At 38.1% G+C, this 20598-nt stretch overlaps 1 protein-coding gene across 1 annotated transcript; it reads left to right on the plus strand.

Annotated features, from left to right (window-relative positions):
* The first annotated feature begins 379 nt into the window (after positions 1 to 379).
* Positions 380 to 724, plus strand: LOC145678842 (protein GVQW3-like). Its single transcript, XM_081749404.1, has one exon. The coding sequence runs from the start codon at positions 380 to 382 to the stop codon at positions 722 to 724; it is 345 nt and encodes a 114-aa protein (XP_081605530.1).
* Positions 725 to 20598: the final 19874 nt, after the last annotated feature.

Here is a 20598-nt window from a genome sequence, read left to right on the forward strand (position 1 = left end):
CACACATACAAAAGAAACAATTCAATATGTCACATCAAATCATAAATTAGATAAACTTCTTTGAAAATACTTCATTTTACAAACAAAAGTAGGAAAAAGATTAAAAAAAATGTCGGTGTTGTCAATTTAGAAATTATTTCTACATAAGGAATAAAATGTTTTCACGTGCAAAACTATTCGTCAATTACAGGGTCAGTCCTTAAAGTAGTAGGACTGATTTTTTTTCTTTTTACAGACTGACGGCGGTTACTCCACCTATTGTTGGTTGAGGTGGGTCTAAGGAAAGAAAGGAAGCAGCAGCCAGTCGGCTGCCAGCCATAGCAGGGTAAAGATCGCTCGTCATCGTAACCTCTGCGAATGACCCTCGGCACGCTGCGTCATGGCCAATCTTTTAGAACAGCGTTACGCCATCACATTTTGCGTGAAGCTTGGTAAAACTAGGAAAGAGACTCATGAAATGATCAAGACGGCGTACGGTGATAACGCCATTGGAAGATCGAGTGTGTTTGAGTGGCACAAGCTGTTTAGGGAAGGGAGAGAAGAAGTTGAAGACGCTGCACGGTCAGGACGACCTTTGAGATCCAAAACGGAGGAAAATATTGCAAGAGTGAAGAATTTGCTGGACAGTGACCGAAGATTAACTGTTCGCATGATTGCCGATGAACTTGGCATTGCTAAAACCCGAGTTCACGAAATTGTGCCCGAACAATTGCAAATGAGGTAAATTTGTGCAAAGTTGGTGCCGCGAGTGCTGACAGGCGAGCAAAAGGACGTTCGCAAACGAATCTGCCAGGACCTTCTCGAAGAAGTGAGTGAAAATCCAAACTTGTTAGACAATGTGGTGACTGGGGACGAGACGTGGACGTTTGAGTATGACCCTGCGACCAAACGTCAAAGCGCGGAATGGCACACCCGAAATTCCCCACGCCCCAAAAGGCGCGCATGACGAAATCAAAAGTGAAAAGCATGCTCATTTGCTTTCTCGATTCACAAGGAGTAATCCACAGGGAATTTGTTCCACACGGATAGACTGTCAATGTAGTTTTTTTTTATCTCCAGGTCCTGGAACGGCTGAGGAAACGCATCGTCCGCGTCCGCCCAGCCATCGCCAACTCCTGGCGACTGCATCATGACAATGCGTCGAGCCACACAGCCTTCCGAGTGGTGGCGTATCTGGCCCAACATAACATTGCAACCTTGCCTCAGCCACCCTACAGTCCCGACCTTGCCCCACCAGACTTTTTCCTCTTCCCCCGCCTCAAAACCACCCTGAAAGGGCATCATCACAGCTCGGTGGAGGCATTACAACAGGCCGTGACGAGGCAGCTGAACAGTATTCCAGTTTCCGCCTTCCAGGAAGCGTATGAAAACTAGAAATCCCGCTGGCAGCGGTGTGCGGATGTAGGAGGATCATATTTCGAAGAATATTAAGCGTAAGTGCTATTTCTGTCAATATCTTATTTTTAATTGACTCAGTCCTACTACTTTAAGGACTGACCCTGTACTGTGTATAAAAAAATGGATTTAATAAAGGTATTTAGCATCTACTCTTCCACGGCGATATGTCTTAATCACTAAAAAGCCAGAGGCGGTATGCCTTCATCCAGGGCAGGCCTTAGGTGGTGCGGGGCCCAATTGGGAACATTTTGCGGGGCCCCAGGTTTATATATATATATATATATATATATATATATATATATATATATATATATATATATATATATATATATATATATATATTAGTTCTCTGGTGCAAACCCTCCCCCTGTTCGTTGCTTATAGCAGCTAATTTTTCAGAGAAATAATCCAAATGGAAATACAGACAATGAATAAATTTTAAAATACATTTCACCCTTATGCCTCGCAATTTATCAAGAAGGCTCTGTACCAGTATTGCATAGTTTTCTTCTCTTACAAATAAACCTATCGATTCGAAATATAGTTTTTTTGACGAAATTAGGTAGAGAAATGTGGAAAATCAAGAAACGAGTGTAAGCAGAATTTAAAATGCTTCTGTCCATAAAGACAGCCGTAGTGGTCAAAAACCTGATTGATCAGAATGAACTTTGACAATGTGTTTCAAGTTTGAAAATTTTATTTCATTTGTAAAACGGGTAAAAGGATGAAAAAAGACATTAACCGACACTGGGAAGTAGACATCTATTTCAGGGTATGCTTATCATGGCCGTCATCTTGAAGTCAGCCATTCTGTATCTTGTTCAACTTTTTTAAATAGGATGGGGGTCATGTTATATATCAAATTGGGCTAATTTTACGAGAAATACAATAGTGAAGTATATCTTTCCATTAAGTTTATATTTGTAAGACATAACGAAATGTACATTAAAGTGTATTCGTTGGTTACAAGATTTCTTAACAGCTGTATCTGTTTGAAAAGAATTCAAGTCAGGAAAACCTAATGTACGCTAGTGAGAACATTTAGGTAGCTACGTATGAAAGGTATAATAATCAGCTCGAAATCGTTATCGACTGCAGACAAAATGAAATGGTGATGACACAATTACAAAATTTAAAGAACTGATGGAAGGTGGATGACATATTTTCCATTGGATTGTTCGAGTTAGAAGATAAACCTTCATAAGCAGCCATCTATTCAGTATGCACTAGTATATATTCGGTTTTCCTGCCTTGATTTAAAAAAAATACATCGACGGAATTTTTCGCAGGAGAGGGCAAAGTTTGTCCTCTGCTTTTGTATCTTTAATATGTAGCTATAATAAAAGAAAGGATATGCAAAGAAGTCGCACTGATACCATCTCGGTATTCATTGTAGTGTCACACGACATAATCAGTAAGAGCACCAGGAACTTTTACTTACTAGGGAAGGTCGCGGAGTGTTACTTTGACTTCACATCGATACTATGCTCAATTGACTCCTCTTTATATTTGAATTAATTAATTACGAGAACGGAGAAATCCTCGATCACAAACGTGCTTGAATTACGAGTGATGAAAGTTCAAAATTGAACAGATTTTGCAAAAAGTTTGAAACGACTATTTTTGAGATAGAAGGCTTCATTTTTGTATCGGGGGGCATTTTTGGATGCCCAGCACAATGGTTGAGGTCAAAACGTACACATTTTGCAAGATGAGAACATTTATTAGGTAGTAGGTGAAGTGTAATAGCGATTGTCTCTTGTTTGGCATATCGGGTCGATAGGCTGACAAAATGTATTTGCCATCCCTACTCCACTGTATTCATTCAATTCAATTATCACTTTGCTATGTGGCCACCTTCAAATTGAACAATGACATTTGCCTCCAAAACTCTTGCCCGCGGAATTAACGTGAATGAAACTTTGAACCCAGTCAGCTTCTGTTTATGCATTCTCGAAGACAGTGTTTCAATATCTCATCTCTAGCATTTCTTTACTTTTTTAAAATTCTTCATTGGATTTTAATGGCGATTGTTGGTAAATAGTGCCGAATCTTCAGGGAATATTTTACTATATTCGGCGGTAAATTTGGCTAAGAAACAAACAATCAGCTAGCGACGATGTATGCAAACATCAGTTTTCTCCAGAATAAAAGCCACCTTGTTCACAACTTTGAGTGCACATTCCCGCTATTCATTTATTTTAAAAATTTTGTAGCTGAATATCTTCAAATATTCACTGAAGTTTGATCAATATTTTCGCATAATATGCATTTCAATTCACTGAAAAAATGGCAAGCGATGATGTATTGAAAAACTATTTTCCGCAATGAATAAGCATAGGCTAACAGGGTTCGGAGTACTGCTTAGGATAGTTCCGCAGTCATTCGGCGCTCTGGCGCTGCGCAATCTGTTTGAAGCGACAGTTCCTTGGTATTGACTACAAATAAAATGACGGTGGTGTAAACTGATATTAGTATTCACTGTCAGAGCCTACCTGTGGTGGATAATTATTTAGTTTAACTTCATTTTAACCTTAAACTGATCTTTATTTTCCACATACCCTGTATGATACTGTGTTGTAGTGCGCAAAGTGCAAAATCTTTTGCTAGACAGCTGATCCGGGCAAAACATATTGGTGACAGAGTCTTTTGAGAAAATATGGGTCCCACTCTTACCTACAAAACGCAAGAACATCGGAATATAGATTATCACAAGATTAAATATGAATAACATGATGTTCTTCATTGAATTTCTCACGCCTGGCAAAGTGTTTCAGAAACAAATGTCATTGTTCAATTAGAAGGTGGCCACACAGGAACGGGATATTATAATAATACAGTTGAATAGAGGTAACAAATACAATTTATTAACTTTTCGACACGGTGTGCCCAACAGGAGGCAATTTGCAAGTTGTAAGAAGTTATTACCATTCACCTTCTCCCAACCCTAAGAACTGCCCTTACCTTGCAAAATGCGTATGTTTTGACCTCACCATTGTGTTGGGCACCGAAGAAAACACTTCAATACCAAAAATAAAACGTCTATCTCAAAAATAGTTTCTTCAAACTTCCTGCAAAATCTGTTCAGTTTTGAACTTTTGATCCTTGTATTTCAAACATGCTTGCGATCGAGGATTTCTCAGTTTTCGAAATTGTTTCATATATAAAAAAGAGTCAATTGAGCACAGTATCGATATGAAGTCAGAGCAACACCCCGCGAAATTTCCTAGTTGGTAGGATGTTCAAAATAAAAGAGGGTGTGCACCCAGAATAATGATGCACATTTTTACACCAGCTCAAAGAAAACAATATTTTTACACCCAGGGGTGTGTGTAAGGAAATTTGGAGGAGTATTAGGGGTGTTGCGGGTGTGCAGAATACTCCCTGGACATAATATATACTTTTACAACAGAAGTTGTAAACGTAAAAAAAAAAAAAAAATAGAGATTACTTCAGCATTAAATTCAGAAAATATTTGCTTATGCCCGGAAACTTAATACAAACAATTCATTTACTTATTAGGGAGAGGGGTTACAAACTATTCATTTACTTGTTAGGGAGAGGCCATACCCTCTCTTGTAGTGTCCAAGGATGTACACTCATGTCCAAAATGATTGTCGCATATCTATAACTTGTACCGTATTGACGTTACGAATATTTTTCCCTCATTTCTATTGAGACGGTTATGTAATCAGATATGCGATTTTAAAGTGCCATATCTGGCAATATTTGGAACTACTTGTTCTGGCTCTATCCCTCTGGGTGACGCTAAGGTCATTCAAACTGAAATGAATAAAGTGGAGTGTTTGATTCCAGAAGTTGGGAAAGTGTTTAAATCGTTGCAAAAGTTAGATGGGCAAATTTAAAAAGCAAAATAGTATTGCATTTGGAATATATAGAAAAGAAGTTATTCTTGGATTTGAAGTGAATTGCAGTTCGTTATTCATTAAAAGTATTAAACTTCATAGTGCCACTACCTCGAGAAGTAATATTTTTTTCAATATTAGTAACCGGTCTTCCCTCAAAGCGTATATGAGTGTACATATTACAATCTCCATGGTGTAACATGATCAAGGTGAGTTTGTTTTTGAATTACACTTATGTTTCGAAGAAATCAGCTTTACTGACTAAAAGGATTAATATTAAAAGTAATAAGTGAATTATTCCGGACTATTGTAGCATTGAAGACGTTAATGTTTGATTATGAATTATGCCAAGTGCTTGTTTAAATGGAACAGTATTAGTTCTTGTTAAATGTGTGTAATGAGAGGCCTTTTGAATCTTCTTTTTGGAATATTTTAAGGAAGTTTATAAAATTATTAGTAAAGAGGACTTAAATATCTTATTATTTAAAAAATATACTTTCGCCTAAATTTATGGTTGCCCTGTGTTTGTTGAACAACTTTCTATACTCTGGAGTCGTCTTACCATTGATGATTATTACAAAAGGTACGTATATAGACAAATTTAATTTTTACGTGATACGTGTCCTAGACTATATTAAAATAGCTAGAGCCTCCACGAACGAGCTTCATATTTATAACGAGAGCACGTTACAAACTGTTTTCTTGTAAGAATATAATTTGATAATGATTTTGCAGGGTACTTTTAATACTGATACTATGTGTATAATCGAGAAATGTATATTTGTGGTGAATTTCATAGGAAAAGAATTATAAATACGAAAATTAGAATGAGTAAAACAAAATGTTGCTAAATGGACAAGAAAGTTTGTTTCGTTTTAATGTTCTTATTTACTGCTCTTTTGACATGAAATTTGCTACATATATATCTTTGCCAATTATACACATACTAACATTATAAGAAATACCTCGCTAATTCGTTATCAAATTACATTCCTACAAAAACATATTTACAGACATGCGACAATAATTTTGGACATGAGTGAACCTATATTTCAATATGTTGTGTTGTACTTGACAACCGAGAGTAGCAGAGCCTCTTGCTCAGGAGCCCGCAAGCATTGGCGGTCCCCCGAGCAGAATGGTATGTATTCATTACATGTATTAGGAGCAAAAATTAGTTATAGGATCCACATTATACTTGTTTGCTGTTAAAACAGCACTGGAGATTAGATTAGACTGGGCAGTAGAGTATACGGCATTAGCGCGGGGACCCCCTTAGGCGCGGGGCCCGATTGGGAGTAATCGGTCCAATTGGCTTAAGCCCAGCTCTGCCTTTATCACCGAAAAACCAGAGGTGGTATGGCATACCATCGCATACCGTCTCACTTCGACCACTGCAAGGAACTGTTATGTCCCTTTCACATTATCCGGCGATTTGCCGGATCCGGTTCCGGCGAATTGCCGGACGAGGTAGAAAGACATTACAAGCAATGAAGCTCTTCACATATGTGTGGCGGTCGCCGGACATTCATTCGGCGAGCAAAAACAGCCGGATCTCCCTGCTAGAATCCGGCGCGGCAAATCGCCGTGTATAGCCAAGCGGGACATTACAAGCAATGAAGCTCTTCACATATACGCGGCAAACTACCGGATGGGTGTTGGGGGAGGAAGCAAGTGTTGCCAGGAAAGAGCAGAAAGTGGCTGCTATAATATGGGAGCGTGTGGTTTTCTGTGTTATGTGGAGTGTGTTTGTGTATGTGGTTATGTTCTAGCCCAGTACATCTGGAGTAATTAACCAAACCTGTATATACAATATATGGGGAAAGATGACATGTAAAATTAATTGAAAACGACCAATACTACCGAAGTGTCGAAATCAATATAAATTATTATTTTTCTATGTAATAGAAGATTGAGAGATGTCCATGTAGCACTGGACAAATGACCTTCTATAAATTTGTGGTAACCCAAAATTGAAATATACATTATCAAATATTTCAGCATTACAGTCTTTTGCTATATATTTATGTACTATTTTGCTACGCAAAGCAAGAGAGAATTCATGATGTGATATTTGATAAATATACCGTACTTTATATATTTTATAATTATCTGGCTGTAATTTCTTGAATAGTCCTCTGAATTCAGAGACTAGAGCAGTGCTTTAAAGACGCTTGAGTCAATAATCGGAACGCTTAAAACAAAAGAATAAACCCGAAATAGTATAATAATAATAATAATAATAATCTAATATAAATAAAATAAAGATTTTATGTGTCTGTCTTTGTGCGGCCTAGGGACCATACGAGTGGACCGAAAGTTACCAAAATTTGGTCACGGGTACCTTGGTCCAGGCTCCAGATCAAACCGATGCGTTTTTTGCAAAATTCGAACCAGTAGGTCTCAGGGAGGCGTTTACCCGGACATGTAAAAGTAGTAGAAAATGACCGATATTAGTGTCAAATCCATAGTTTTCGCGCTCGCTGAGATCAATGGTAACACTGCCATTAGCGATGACTTCAGCCACCATTTGTATGCGGGCCGGGGATCACCAGAGGGGGGGGGGAAGAATTTCGAGACATGTAAAAATAATCGAAAATCAGCGATATTAATGTCAAATCCATAGCTTTCGGAGTCACTGAGCTCAATGGTGAAACTCAAGATAGCGTTTACTTTCACACTTAGCCCCCATCAGCTAAGGAACTTGGGCCAGGAGATCACCAGAGGTGAATCCTCTGCCACTTACCCACCACGGCCCCCTCGTTTTATTAAAGTGAAACAATTTAATATTAACTTATTTCTTCACAATTCTTTTAACACAACAAATGTTCGTCGAAAGTTATTCGCGTACTAAATTGAGAGAGAGACAGTATTTAAGACAAAATATTTGATTTGGATTTAAAACTTTAATTTATAACCCCCTTCATCGTACCTTAGTCGTGATAATCGGTCCTGACTCAAAAATACGAATTGTAGCGGGAAAAATATGACCTAAAATGTGTTATAAGGTGTTTCTAAGAAAATATTCAAAAATTAAAAAAAAAAGGAGGTTGCTACCCGTCTTTCCAATCTGAATTTTGCAGGTCAATTTACGGTCGAATCTGAGGATCATGTAGTATTTGCTTACTTTCAACAAGTTTGGACTTCTTTTCGATTGGAAACTTATTTTGCCCTCAGGAGTAATCCAAAATTGCCGAGCCTAACATTTCTAACTCAAAAATTCGAATTGGGGAGAAAATTATATTGACCAATCTAAAAAAAAAAGTAATAATAAAATAACAAAATCAAAAATTTAGAATTAAAACAAATTGGATGAATTGGTCCCGAAGTTTTGAATTAGTAGACATAAGAAAAAAAGTCCCCTTTTCAATGGTCTTTGAGAAAAAGACTTTTTGGCGTGAAATTATTCCGCTCCCCCTTAGAATTCGAAATTATCACAAGGAAAAAGGGGGCCCGGGAAAAATGTTATAGAAATCTTATACTCTGCCTAGCCATACATTATTATTTTTATTACTAATTTAGGCTAAATTCAGTGGCGGATCTAGAAGGGAAAACATGGGGGGCTGCCAAAACCCAAGCTATCACAGATATATCATGAGTTTACTATAAACTTATAAGAATATATAAATAATATGTTAAATTATTTTTGTCACTCAAAAAACTGGGGGTCCTAGGCCCCCTGGCCCCAGGCTAGATCCGCCACTGGCTACATTATTCTATTGATTGCAGAAGGGACCTGGATCCATTACCTTGAAAATTCAGTTGTGACTATATGTAAAGTACTATTGATAAAGGAATTGACTTCTTGTGTTGAGTGTTTCGTCTTGTATATTGTAGTGAAATGTTTTAACATGTTTTTTCTTCAATATCTTATGACTACACGAAATTGACTCAGATCCTTTCCTCAACCATCTTTTCAATTACATTAAATTTAACGTTATCTATGTGTATAAAAAATACAAATTATCTTACCTTAATGTTACAGCCAACATTTCTGGAGGTTGAATACAGTTCCTAAATTTTGAATTCTGCCTCTGCAGCTGGGTCCGTATGCGATCCAACAACTCATCAAAAGATGCGGTAGACATACGAAAGTAATTAAAGAATTTTCCTTCGTCTTCCCTTAATTGTGGAAACAGTATAGAAAAATCTCCTTCAAGATACCGCTTCTCTAAAAAAGGGTGAACCCATTTTTTTTTTTTATTTTTCTGCCTGTGTCTTAACAAGGCGAGTAGAAAACACATTTTGCGTCTGCCATTACAACCACCACACGACAAGAGTCACTGAGTTTAGTTTCTTCAAGTTGCACAGCAACCCTGCTCGCATATTTTTCATCCACGGCAAAACGCCGGATAATATGAAAGGGGCCGAAACCGGATCCGGCAAATCGCCGGATAATGTGAAAGAGGCCTTAGCTCCACTGCAAGCAAGGGTTTTGTGTTAGGGTAGGTACTTACTAGGATCCACTGCAAGCCCAGAAAGGGAATTTGACCATCGCAGGCTCTTCTCCGTTAAATAGGCACTCCGGGAGGCGGTGGCACTGCTGTTTCCTCGTCGTCATGTGATTTCGTCTGCAACTTGTTGTACTCCAGCATAAGATGTAGTACTCCATCGTAAGGTACATGTAATTGTTCATAAACAGGTGCACGTCTAGAATGTTTGTAAACACAAGCGCCATGATACATTACAATATAATGATAAAATAAGATTCGTTCAGACTGGCAATATCTCCCATTCGATAAACTCATCTGACATCTACTAAATGTGTAATTTGAGCTTTACGATAAAACTGACTAAGATTTTGGAGTCTACTAGGCTGCGACCAAAGATCGTCCAAAAACCTTGAATGTAAGTTTTAAAAAAATAAGTCCACAATTGATTGATAGTCGAAAGTAACGATGTTGGCGTATGCAGGCCCTCTAACGTAGGAGGAAGGTATTCTTAATTGATCCTTGCTAAGCATTGAATTTTCAATATTTAAATTTAGTAGAGCATTAACTACCAGGGAAGCAAGAAAGTTCGTGCGCTTTTATACTATGGAAGAAAACTGTCAATTACAGGGTTTTAACGGTTTGTTTATTCGGCAAAATAGCCTTCATTTGCTTCTACAACCTTCTCCCAGCGCTCAACAAGCTTGTAAATGCCAGTTTTGTAGAATATTTGTTCCCGAGACTCGGAAAACTCAGCAACTGCATTTTTGACGTCTTGTTCAGTCTTGAACTGCCTGCCACGCATAAAGTTGTCTATGGCCAAGAATAAATGGCAATCCGAAGGGGCGACATCTGGGGAGTAGGGAGGATGAGATACAAGCTCCCAACCAAGTTCTGAGATTACTTTCAGCGCCTGTTTTGCGGTGTGAGGGCGCGCGTTGTCCTGGTTATAGAGCACACCTCTTTTGTTCACTAGTGCTGGCTGTTTCTGGGTCAGTTTGGTGGCTACCGTTCTCAGTTGTGATGAGTACACATCTTTGGTAATTGTCTTACCACGTCCCAAGAATTTGTAGTGCACGATACCGTTTGTAGTCCACCAAACACAGAGCATAACCTTGTGTTGATGGATGTTCGGTTTTGCAGTCAAAGGCTTCGGATCATTCGGTGATAGCCAATGGTATGACCGTTTTTTATTGTCATACATGACCCACTTCTCGTCACAAGTTATTATACGGTCCAAAATTGGACAGATTTTGTGTCTCGTCAACAAAAATGAACAGATATTCAGTCTTAGAACTTGGCTCACAGCGGTCAGCTCGTGAGAGACCCACTGACCCAGTTTTCAGGTCTTCCCCAACTGATGCACACTCACCCGAATAATTTTCCTGCTTACCTCGAATCGGTGAGCAAATTCATCACATGTTTGACTGGAATAATCTTCAATAGAGGCCTTCAGGTGGTCCATATCCACTGATTTAGGCCTCCCAGAGCGAGGCTTATCTTGAAAGGTCTCGTCACCAGTTGAAAAGGTCTGGAACCATTTTTGTGCTGTACATTTACTTATTACACCCTCTCCGAGCGCAACACATATTTTTCTAGCTGCTTCTGCACCATTTGTCCCCAATTTAAACTCGTAAAGCAAACAAGCTCTAAAAACTTCATTTGACACTGATATGATCACTAGCGATTTTTACACCCTACACTGACAAACGCGTTGTTATATTCACCGTGGCTGATGCGTCAATGAATAAGCTTTTTCAAACAGTCAAAACTTTCATGCTACGGCGACAGATGTCGCCGCAGCAGCCAAATGGACGCGGGAGTGGTTCAAAAGCGCACGAACTTTCTTGCTTCCCTGGTATATTCGTAAAGTATCATACACTGGCAAATGTAGAATAAAGTACACTTTTAAATGGAAGTCTGCCCTTCTCATAACTTCGCTAGCTTACAGATGAAAAAATATTTACTAAGAAATTGCAAGTTATATTTAGCAAGTTATATAATTGCAAAGATCAGTTATATTTAGCCTCATATCAAAGTGGAATTTCTTCCTTCTAGTGTACTTTGTCAAATGTATGAGAATAGTGTAGAGCCTGAATGTGTCAAGGAGAAAATGCGAAAAGAAGGATAGTAACATAGTACTGAAAGTTTTTTGATGACGAGAAAATCACAAGGTATGCCGCACTCAATAGGTGATGAGGTTTATGTAAGTTTCATTGCAGATCTGTGTAACCATTGAGAAGGGCTGGAATTTACTGGGGAAGGCACCAGTGTTCCCAAAATGTTGATACAAAAAGTTGCTAAATGAGAGGTGAAATGACTCCAATTTGGGGTGTCTATGTATCTATCTATCTATAGGGTGTTTCAAAACAAGACCGACAACATTTGGGAGGTGATCCCTGACACCAAGATAAAACAAAAAGTATAGGAGCAGAAATGCTTATAGGAGTATAGGAGCACAAAGTATAGGAGTATAACCTAGGAGCACAAATGCTTTCTTTCGGAGTTATAGGCTGCCGAAAACATGAAAAACCGAACTTTAAATATCCATAGCTCCAAAACTATGGGACCTTCCGTAGTCGGATTAAGACTTCACTTAGGAAGTAGTATATGCTATATCCAAATATGCACATTTCGGAATCCTTCAGTACTTCCGCAACAATTTTTATAGAGGTAGTTGGTAATTTATGTTATATGCCAGTAGTCAAACTTCCATTATAGAAATTGCTGTGTGAGTACCTCAGGATTTTGAAACACGTAATTTTGGATAATATACATATTAGTTCTTAAGTGAAGTCTTGATCCGACTGTGATAGGTTCCTTAGTATTGAAGCTATGGACCCTTAAAGTTCATTTTTCCATGTTTTCGGCAGCCTGTAACTCAGATAAGGAGCATTTGTGCACCCAGGTTGGTCTATACCTTAAGTTTTATCTTGGTGTCAGAAATCACCTCCCAAACGTTTTCGGTGTTGTTTTCAAACACCATGTATATATGCAATTTAGATTACAGTACCTTCTTAATAATCTCTTTTTTAGTACAGTTTATATTATTTAAATTTATGATCAAATTGACGGAAGTTAAAAGCTTACATTAAAGGAAGTTAAAAGCAGAAAAATTAAAGGAAGTTAAAAGCTTACATTCACTTCGCAGTTTATTCGAGCTGTTACTGCAAACTAAAACATATTGAAGGTTAAAATTAAACTTCGTTAGAGGGCAAGACGTAGCTTACCAGGAAACAAAACATGATTCTTGGGATTTCACATGCTATAGACTGTTTATTCGCCGAACTCGTTGACGCTTAGACTGTTTCAAATAACCAAAAGGAAAACAAGCATATGAAAATTGTTTTGAACTAATAGTACTTAATTACAAAAGGACAAGTTGTTCACAGCACAAAAGTCGCTAAAATTTCTAAGTAAGTCACCAAATCGTCATTTAAAAGTCGCCCAAAAAAAATCGCTAATTGCAAATATTATTTTTAGTCGCTAATTCTAAAGTTGAAATACTCTAGATTTAGCGACTTTCCCCCCACATTGGCAACACTGAAAGGGACTTCGATTTCAGTGAAAAAAAGTCAATATACAAAGTTAACAAAAGTGTAACCAAAGGATGGTGGTGAAGTCGAAAGAATAAGGTACTCAACGACATGTGATGGAACTTGGACCATTTTGGATTTCGAACGGCGTTCTAGAAGAAGTTAAGTTTATATTCCAGGGCAAATCAGTATTTTTCTTGCAATCCAGTACTCCGTGGGAATCCATTGTGTTTTTTGTATGTTATATGAGCAAAAAATGACGAAGTTACGTAAAAAATAAAGCTTTTAATAATTTACCAAGAACTTGAAAATAATTGTTACTTGTGTAATTACATCTACAGCAGTTAATAGTTTGTGTGTATATTGCGTGATTCTGCGTGTATATTGTGTCTGTAATTCTTAGCTTTGTTTAATAATTTCCATTATGCTTGTCTGTATTCCTTTGCGTTTAGTTGTTTTAAAATAGTCATTCTGTCCGAATATTTTGCGCAGAATGTCACACTTCAACTGTAGGTAAGTTATACACTCAATGAATATATATATACAGATGGTGATCAGAAAAATGGAAACACCTGAACGAAATTGCAACTTACCAGATTAATATGGTGTCGGGCCACCTTTCGCCTTCAGAACAGCCTTGATGCGACGTGGGATGGAGGCATAGAGGTCATAAAGGGTAGCAAGTGGAATTTTACACCATTCCTCGTGCAGGGCATCGGCCAGTTCTGTGAGAGAGGATGGAGGTGGAAATCGTCGCCGGAGTCGTGTTTCCAGGACGGACCACAGATGTTCAATTATGTTGAGATCTGGGGATTGGGCGGGCCAAGGAAGATGTTAAACTTCATCCCGATGTTCCTCAAACCACGCTGCAACAACGCCAGCTATGAGAATGGGTGCATTATCATCCTGGAAGATGGCGTCATTGTCGGGGAACAACATCCGGACCATAGGATGCAAGTGGTCTCCTAAAATTGCGACATAATCGTTTGCAGTGATTCGTCCGCTAAGTGTGACCACAGGACCCAATGAAAACCATGATATTGCGGCCCACAGCATCACCGAGCCGCCGCCATGTTTCACAGTTGGGCGGAGACACTGCAGATCATAAGCTTCTTTGGGCGTTCTCCACACATAAACACGGCCCGTGGTTGGGAATAGGGTGAAGGGTGACTCATCTGACCATATCACACGTTTCCAGTCCTCAACGGTCCAAGTTGCATGTTCGCGACACCATTTGCGGCGTGCGAAAGCGTTATAGTCTCTGATGAGCGGTTTGGCCCGTGCAACACGACCCCGTAAGTTCATGTCATGCAATTCGCGGAGGACTGTGATTGTCGAAACAGGGTGGGGAGGTGCTGATTGAGTTCCTCCGTCATTTGCTCCGCAGTGGCACGACGGTTCTGCGTGACAATGCCTTTAATACCCGGCGTGACCTGTCACTCATGATTTTCTTCCGCCCACTGTTCCGCTTCCCTGATGTGGTTTTCCCGTGTGTTGTGTAAACAGTCATCACCTTCGACACTGTCCCACGCGACACAACTAACACAGTAGCCACTGCCGTCACACTCACTCCACATAACCGCGCACCAACAATTTGCCCTCTTTGAAAATCTGAGAGGTCTCCCATTTTACACTACCTCCGTCTGCTGCAGCCACTGGACACTGCTGTTCCACTGCGCCTGACATAGTATGTAGACCGACCTAACACACCACCACCAGCGGTCCGGCGCTGCGGGCGCCACGACACCACTGCCAACCCATACATCTGACGTGTTGCCAACTACAGGTGTTTCCATTTTTCTGATTACCATCTGTATAAAGAAGCTCAGTTTATCAAAACTTAATAGGCCCTATGCAGAGTAGTTTCTGGCGTTGTGTTAAGACCTTGTTCTATATTTAGTAACATATAAGTGATGTTAAAAACGATTTATATCGAAAAAGGGAAACTCAACTCTATTACAGGGTTGTCCAAACTCTTTAGGAGAAATTAAGTTACGTGATTCCTATTTTTCTCTTATATTGATTTCTCCTTTTGTATTTGTACAACCCTAAGGAAAAGTAGTGGTTGGACTTTTTCGTTATAGATCGTTGTTAACTTCACTTACTTGTTACTAAATACGGAACGCTTTGCATCATGCGTTAGTCAAGCTCTTAATACAACGCTAAAAGCGACTTTGCTTAAGGTCCAATATATATAGGGTGTTAATGAACTATAGTATACCTACAAACTGTAAGAGGTGATTCCTCACATCAAAGTAAGAGAAAAAGTTAATATGGACCTATGGTGAAAAGTGCATAGTTTCAGAGCTAGGGCTGTCCAAAATCGCGAAAAAGCCAAATTTCAACAGGCCCTGTTTCGAATTCCAGAAACTGTGGATGGTGGACCTTATCAGCGTAAAGGAAGCCACGCATACACAATCCAAAAGTGCATATTCCATCAATTGTCAATAGCTGTAGAGGGTTTTCCCTACAGGGTGTAATTCTTAGATATGCTCTCAGTTGAGTTTTCAGATACGATATACCCTGATTTTAAGGAGGGTCCAAAGTAGGCAGAAGGTAAGCCTTGAGAACAATGGAGATCCAATGTTTCGGAGGGAAGTTAGAAATGTTAGGAACCGGCAGCTCCATGCTTTTCTTCTTCGGAATAATGTGTGATGTCATGTAATTCGTCATGGTATGTTTCACGTTTTTTTTTTTTTCACTTATAAGCGTGAATGAAAACATTGTAGTATGGGTTTACCGAGTATTAGAAACTCGCTGACGATCACTAACACTTCCAACATCGCGCCAAAGAATTCTGTGTTCACTGCTATCAAGGCTTATCGTTTTCGTACTTTGGACCAATCATCAAGTCAGAGCATATCTCAAAATTCGGTTGATGGCATGTCTGGGAATTTCACCCTGCATGGAATACTCTGTACACCCACTGAAAATTAATGAAATATGCATTTTTGGATTGCGTATGCGTAGCTTCCTTTACGCTGATAAAGACCACCATCCACAGTTTCTGGTAATCGAAATAGGGTCTGTTTAAATTTGGCTTTTTCCCGATTTTGGACAGCCCTAGCTCTGAAAATACGCACTTTTCCCCACAGGTCCATATGAACTTTTTCTCTTATTTTGATGTGAGGAATCACCTCTTACAGTTTGTCGGTATAGTTCATTAACACCCTGTATATATATATATATATATATATATATATATATATATATATATATATATATAGATATATATTTACCCTGTCTATCCGTATGTGCTTTAATGTTCGGGAGACAAAACTTTGAAGAACTATTTTCATGGACCAACACCAATTTTGGTCAACATGTCGAGGTTGAAAAGCTGGGACCAAATCTTTCATGAAGGTGATATTTAAAATAAAAGTGGTGGAAATCAACCTTCTTCTGTTTTAACAATTATCACTATAGCTCAAAAAAATGAAAGATTAACAGTATAAACGGTAACAAACAGCGAGAATAAGTTTTTTTTTAAATTTTTTTAGAAATCGATTTAAAGTTTTAAGAGTAGATGCTATTTTCTCTCTTAACTTTCTATGCCAACCGGAAGTAGCAGAAATCAGCCAATTCCGGTTTTAATATTTACTTTAACATTCAGAGTAAAATCAATAATATAAAGCGAGAAGTGGTTTCAATATTCATTGAGAAAACTTCATCCAATACAAATAAAATTTCTTCATGTTTTGTACACACGACACTGCTACTTGTTTTACATCTTTCTCAAATAACCACAAATGTGTGGTAATTGTAGACATTAGATCGAAGTCCATGCCGTAAACGTAGCAACACCTCTTGGGATCCAGGAGTCAAGAGTAACCAATGCTTCTACATCATGAAGTGAAAAATCTTGAGGTGAGTACGTGTAATTCTATGAATTTAGACCGCAACTGTCATCGATTATTAGAAAGTGAATATGGGAGAACAATGAAATAAAGTAAATAGATGTGTGTTGTCATTTTGTTATAAAATTACATGGCGAACGCATTTTATTTCATCCCAAACGGTTATCGTCGAATATACACGGTTAAAGGAGCACCCTGGCCAAATTAAAAAAAGACCTCAATGACTTATACCACTACAACCTAGTTTATTTTTTCATCGTCCCTGGCGAAGTCGGAAGAACACACGTCTATAAATCATAAAGTTGATGGTTCGCGCCCACCCCAGCGTACTTTTTAGTTTAGTGTCTTTTTAAAATTTCTTATCGTCGCGAATTCTGTCGAGGAATTTGAAGCTTAAAATATACAATACCATAATCATGCCTGTTGTTTTTGTGGTTGCGAAACATGGTCGCTTACTCTTAGCGAAGAACATAGACTGAAAGTATTTGAGAAGAAGATCCTGAGACGAATATTCGGACCCAAGAGGAACGGGAATGGGGAATGGCGGAAACTTCATAACGAGGAACTACATACTTTATACGGCTTACCCAACATTGTTAGGGTCGTCAAGTCTAGGAGGCTTAGGTGGGCAGGTCATGTAGCTAGAATGGAAGAAAGTAGAAATGCTTTCAAAGTGCCGGATTTAGGTTTGATGGAACCCTAAGCTATTGAAAGTAATGGGGCCTTTATATGTCTAGCTTTCTTTCTGAGTCAAAATGTCGCCATTTTGGTAGTTTTAATAAATACTATATAGTACTTTATGGGTCTAATAGATATCTAAATACGTTTATTCACTTCTTATTGGTTAACTTAAGCGCTTTTTATGATTTTACAATATTTACAATATATTGCAAAATTCTTTAGAAACACAATATACAGACTCATCATAATTTAGTCTCTGGAAGATTGTTATAACATCAAATAAGACGTGTAAATAGCTTATATTACGCAAAACTACTAATAATTATACAGGGCAAGTCAAATTGATGGACCTGATTTCAGACATTCATTCTGTGAAATCTAATATACATATGTTATTGTAAGACATGTGGTTCGAAAGGCTAACTTTTAAAGTTTAGTTTACACCCAGTGTTTCCACTTTCTACCCCTAAGAGTTAGCAGCGTACAGTTAAGGAAAATGGCCTTCAATGGAGGGCAGAGATCTTTCTGTGTGTTTCACTATCATGTAAACAAGTCTGTGATTGGTGTACAAGTGTCATGACTCGATGTGATTTCTTCATGTAAGATTTTGTAAAACATCATCTTTACATACCATCACTTCCAACAACATTGAATGACTTGTGTGCTCGCATCAGTAGCAATTGCTGATATTGGCCGGAACATGCTGGAAAAGGTTGGAGAGGATCATCGGCTTGATGTGTGCCGTATTACGCAAGGTGCTCACATGGAACGTTTGTAAGTAAACTTTTTGAAACGTCTTTAAAAACCTTGGGGGGAAGTATGGAAAATTGACCTATTAACCTTCTCCTCCTACTACATGGTAGTGAAACAGATACTTTCTCCGAAATCCGGTGTTGCCAAGAAATTCAAGCTAGCTGACAATTCTCGACCAGAGGAGTGCGCATTCCTCTCTGTCACTTGAGAAAGGTTTTGGCGAAAAAGAAAAAAAAGTAGCGTGGAAACTCCAAATGGTTTGTGTTGTTTTGTTATTTGACAATTTGAGTGGGAAAATCTTCCTTCTTCCTTTGGAGAGGAACAAAATTCGAACTGGACGGCAGCTCTCGGCAAAAATAGGGGGTGAGCAAAAGCTGATCTTCTCCGTCATATGCATATGGAATGGAATGTCTCAAATGTTTTGGCGAAGAAAAAAGTAGTCTGGAAACTCCGAGTGCTTGATGTTGCTTTGTTATTTGATACTTTCAACCTGCTTTCAACAGAATATTTCTTTTTCCATTGAGAAGGAATGATCTATATATGCAGGCAAATTGGTCAGTGTTTATTTCCTCCTTCTCTATATAGAAAGAAAGGACCCACATGTGTAAGCCATTAATCACACTGTAATGGGGACCAAAGCTATGGCAACGTCGTTGAACATAAGTTACAATGTCACTAGTAAGAGGATATGATTGTTCGGACAGTTCCGATTACCACCCACTAAGGTTTTTAAGATCCTGCCAGTTCTCAAGAAAACTTTGAAAGGTTACCTTTCTTAGCACATGTTTCTTAATAACATATGACTATTAAATTTCACACAATAAATTCTGAAATCGGGTCTATCATTTTAACTTGCCCTATATATAACACTATTAATATGACATTATGTTATAACCTACACTCAACACAATTATAGTTAACAGAATGCATTATATAATATCAATATAACCATAGTAATCCACACTATTCATTGGAACAGCAGACCTTTGGTAACCTGTCACACTAACTTGGTGTAAAAGATTTTATTTGTAGTAATACGTATACCATATTCATATAAAATATCAATTACATATATATTTAATGTGAGTTATTATATTACTATCTTCCCAATACTCATTCAACTGTATAATTTTATCATGATTCGTTATCATAAACTATCTACATTAAAACACTTTCCTGCCGAAACAAAGTCATTGATTATATCACCAAACTTTTCACTTTCTTGCACACGAGGCTGAGGCTACATTACTTTGTCATAAAACTATCTTGTTCTAAATTTATTTTTTACCCTCTTTGGCTGAGAAAAGTTCTTTCTTCACGGCAATTTGAAATCATCACACAAAGGAAATTATCATTATTAGGATTGCTTCTACATTAGGGGATGCTGATTGGACATGGTCATTATATATTACTGGATACAGATCCTGATGTGTCAGATTTTCATGTGCATGACCTTGACTGTCTAACACATTATTGAAAAATGTTTTACTTTTCCAACAACTTTCATGTCTACATCTTCCGGATATGTTTGTCTTAAAGCATTGACTCCTTCACGAATTTCTTCTTCGGTCGTATCTATTTCTTTTCTAGGAATGACAACTTTTTTGTAGTACAATTGCGTACTGATGCTCTGTGTGCCAATTTAGATTCTAATGCATTATCACAGATACAAATGATTCGATTCTGAACTTTCTCTTGACTCAAGGTTTTCTAAGGCATCATCTTCATCGTCATTTATATGCCTCCTTCTAGATCTACTTTTCTTGCAACATCAGGTAATTTGTTGTTTGATGTTCTTCAAAATGGTCATAAAGATCTCTGGAATCTAACAAAATCCAAAAGTGAAGCATACGATTTACTGAATACATCGAGGCTAGTTTTAGAGTCTTCCAGTGATTGACAAACTTTGTGAAATTCATCAGCAAATAACTCCAAACAGAATTTACCATAAATTCAATCTGCTCCATTTTATTCAAAAGATTTCTGGCTTGATTTCTTATTTCATCTTTCTCTGTGGTGTCAATATAATGCTGATGCAATACAGAAATCATTTCATCATAACTGTCAAATATTTGCA

Source organism: Thermobia domestica, chromosome 1 (genome assembly GCF_964235325.1).
Source record: "Thermobia domestica chromosome 1, izTheDome1.hap1.1, whole genome shotgun sequence".
NCBI lineage: Eukaryota > Metazoa > Arthropoda > Insecta > Zygentoma > Lepismatidae > Thermobia > Thermobia domestica.

Coding starts and splice junctions, on each gene's coding strand:
- LOC145678842 (XM_081749404.1), top strand. CDS start 380: ATGGCCAATCTTTTAGAACAGCGTTACGCCATCACATTTTGCGTGAAG.